The following is a 1785-nucleotide window of genomic DNA, read 5'->3' as shown; positions in this document are numbered from 1 at the left end:
TTTGTTCTTCATATTTGATTGTACCACTGTGCGCCAGTACCTACGTCGTTCACTGTACTGTTTGTACTGTAGGTGTACTCTACATGGACAGAGTACACCTTCAAGCGCACCCTACACCTAATCCAACTGCATCAACTTCGATGCTGGTGACCTCAGGGGGCACGCCACTTATCTCCGATCGAACATTGTTTTGAATGCACTTCGCTAATTACAATGTAACTTCATAACGCATGATGTTTGTACTGCCAAAGACCTCGACCGCATGTAAATGAGGCTAACTGCATGTCGCGCGCTCCTTGAAGCCGCCTTAAATAATACTATCAATAACTTCTGACATTTTATGTGCCCTGATTCAAACTCTTACACTACTTAACTTTGACATTTTATTTGCCCTGATTAACAAAGAATTTTCGACACTGCAACTTTCACGTCGAGATAATTTGAACTTCGCCAGATATGGTCGATTGACAGTGAATGGAGCTCAAAATCGGCAAATCACAGATCCGTCACGTTACCGGTAGAATGGTTGTTGTCATAACAGGTCCCGGTGCTCGCTGGAGGCGATGCCCCTCACCTTTGACGCCTACGTAGTGAACAATGCTGCAGTGCATCGCTCAGTAGTACTACCACCAACAATCTTTTTCTCCGGCTATGTCTGTAGTAGACACCCTGAATGCCGCTTGCGGAAGTGACTTGAAGCACACACTGACTGTGAACACGGATCTGCGCTGCACGACGCGACGAGTGTCCTCAAGCAACGCGGCCACACACTTGGATGGGACTTCGTTGGATACTATTATAGTAATCTCTATCAGCAAACGTGTTGCCATGTCAAATATTCGGACTTCATCGCGATCCAACTCCAAGGTTGTTTTTTCATGTCATGGTAATGCACAAAGAGGACTTGACGACGATCCATGAACGTTGGAAAATGCGCCGATCTTAAGGTTGGTTTCGAAATTGGAGTCACTACAGTACTATTAATACTAGCAGTACTTACTGATCTCCCCCCAACTTTGGAACAGGGACAAAAATGAATTTTCCACAGTTTATTAGAATTGACAGTTATTACTTTTCACGCAAGGTTGGCAACATCCAATCGATTGCTCAACACAAACAGCTCGCTGTCGAGGATGCCAGTTCGTCCCCAGCAGTTCGAGATCGTCGCTGGCGAAACCGACCGCCTTGCTTCTTTCGCTCATGACATGGCCTCGACAAGTGGTACCTCGTAAAGTCCACTCTGTCGCGCGTTCCATCACCATGCTGATCTGATCCAATGCATTTTGTAGCTGGCGCTGCTTCAGCTTGGCCTTAAACGAGGCAATAGGGAGATTTCGGAGATGACTTCTCCTTTTCTTTTTCCGTAAAAATTGAAAGCAAAGTAAAAGCGAGGGATTTTATATCGACGATTTCGGTGATACTAGTAACAAGTTTTCCCTATCCGTAGACTAGATGGAGCCAAATTCGTGGACTTCGTGGATGATCGGCGAGGTCACTGTGAAGTCGTCCCATGGGTCATTCGCCGTTGAAGCGTTGTGGCTAGTAGGGATGACAGAGGCATAGGCATACGAAGCATTGAATTCATTGAGACTCATATTGTGTTAGTTTAGTTGTTCTACTATCTGTACGACGTTCGGAAATGCGTAGCTACGAAGGAGTGGCTTGCACCTAAAGTAGCACGCCTCGACAAAGCGCCAGCTGCAGATGAGTGCTTCTATACTAGTACTTATCTGGTTCTTTTAAGATATCGTTGATATGCGCTGGTACAACTCCTGTCGGATGTAC

General features: G+C 45.8%; 1 protein-coding gene across 1 annotated transcript in view; it reads left to right on the top strand.

Annotated features, from left to right (window-relative positions):
• H257_18691 (hypothetical protein) overlaps positions 1 to 150 on the top strand; it is a gene marked incomplete at both ends in the record, with an annotated part of 873 nt that extends 723 nt beyond the window's left edge. The window contains one exon of the mRNA XM_009847807.1: positions 73 to 150. Coding sequence (XP_009846109.1) covers positions 73 to 150 — 78 coding nt within the window. The remainder of the gene's footprint in view (positions 1 to 72) is intronic.
• Between the last annotated feature and the right edge of the window lie 1635 nt (positions 151 to 1785).

This window comes from Aphanomyces astaci (genome assembly GCF_000520075.1).
Source record: "Aphanomyces astaci strain APO3 unplaced genomic scaffold supercont1.200, whole genome shotgun sequence".
In the NCBI taxonomy this organism is placed as follows: domain Eukaryota; phylum Oomycota; class Saprolegniomycetes; order Saprolegniales; family Verrucalvaceae; genus Aphanomyces; species Aphanomyces astaci.
This window is presented reverse-complemented; position numbering and strand designations above follow the sequence as displayed.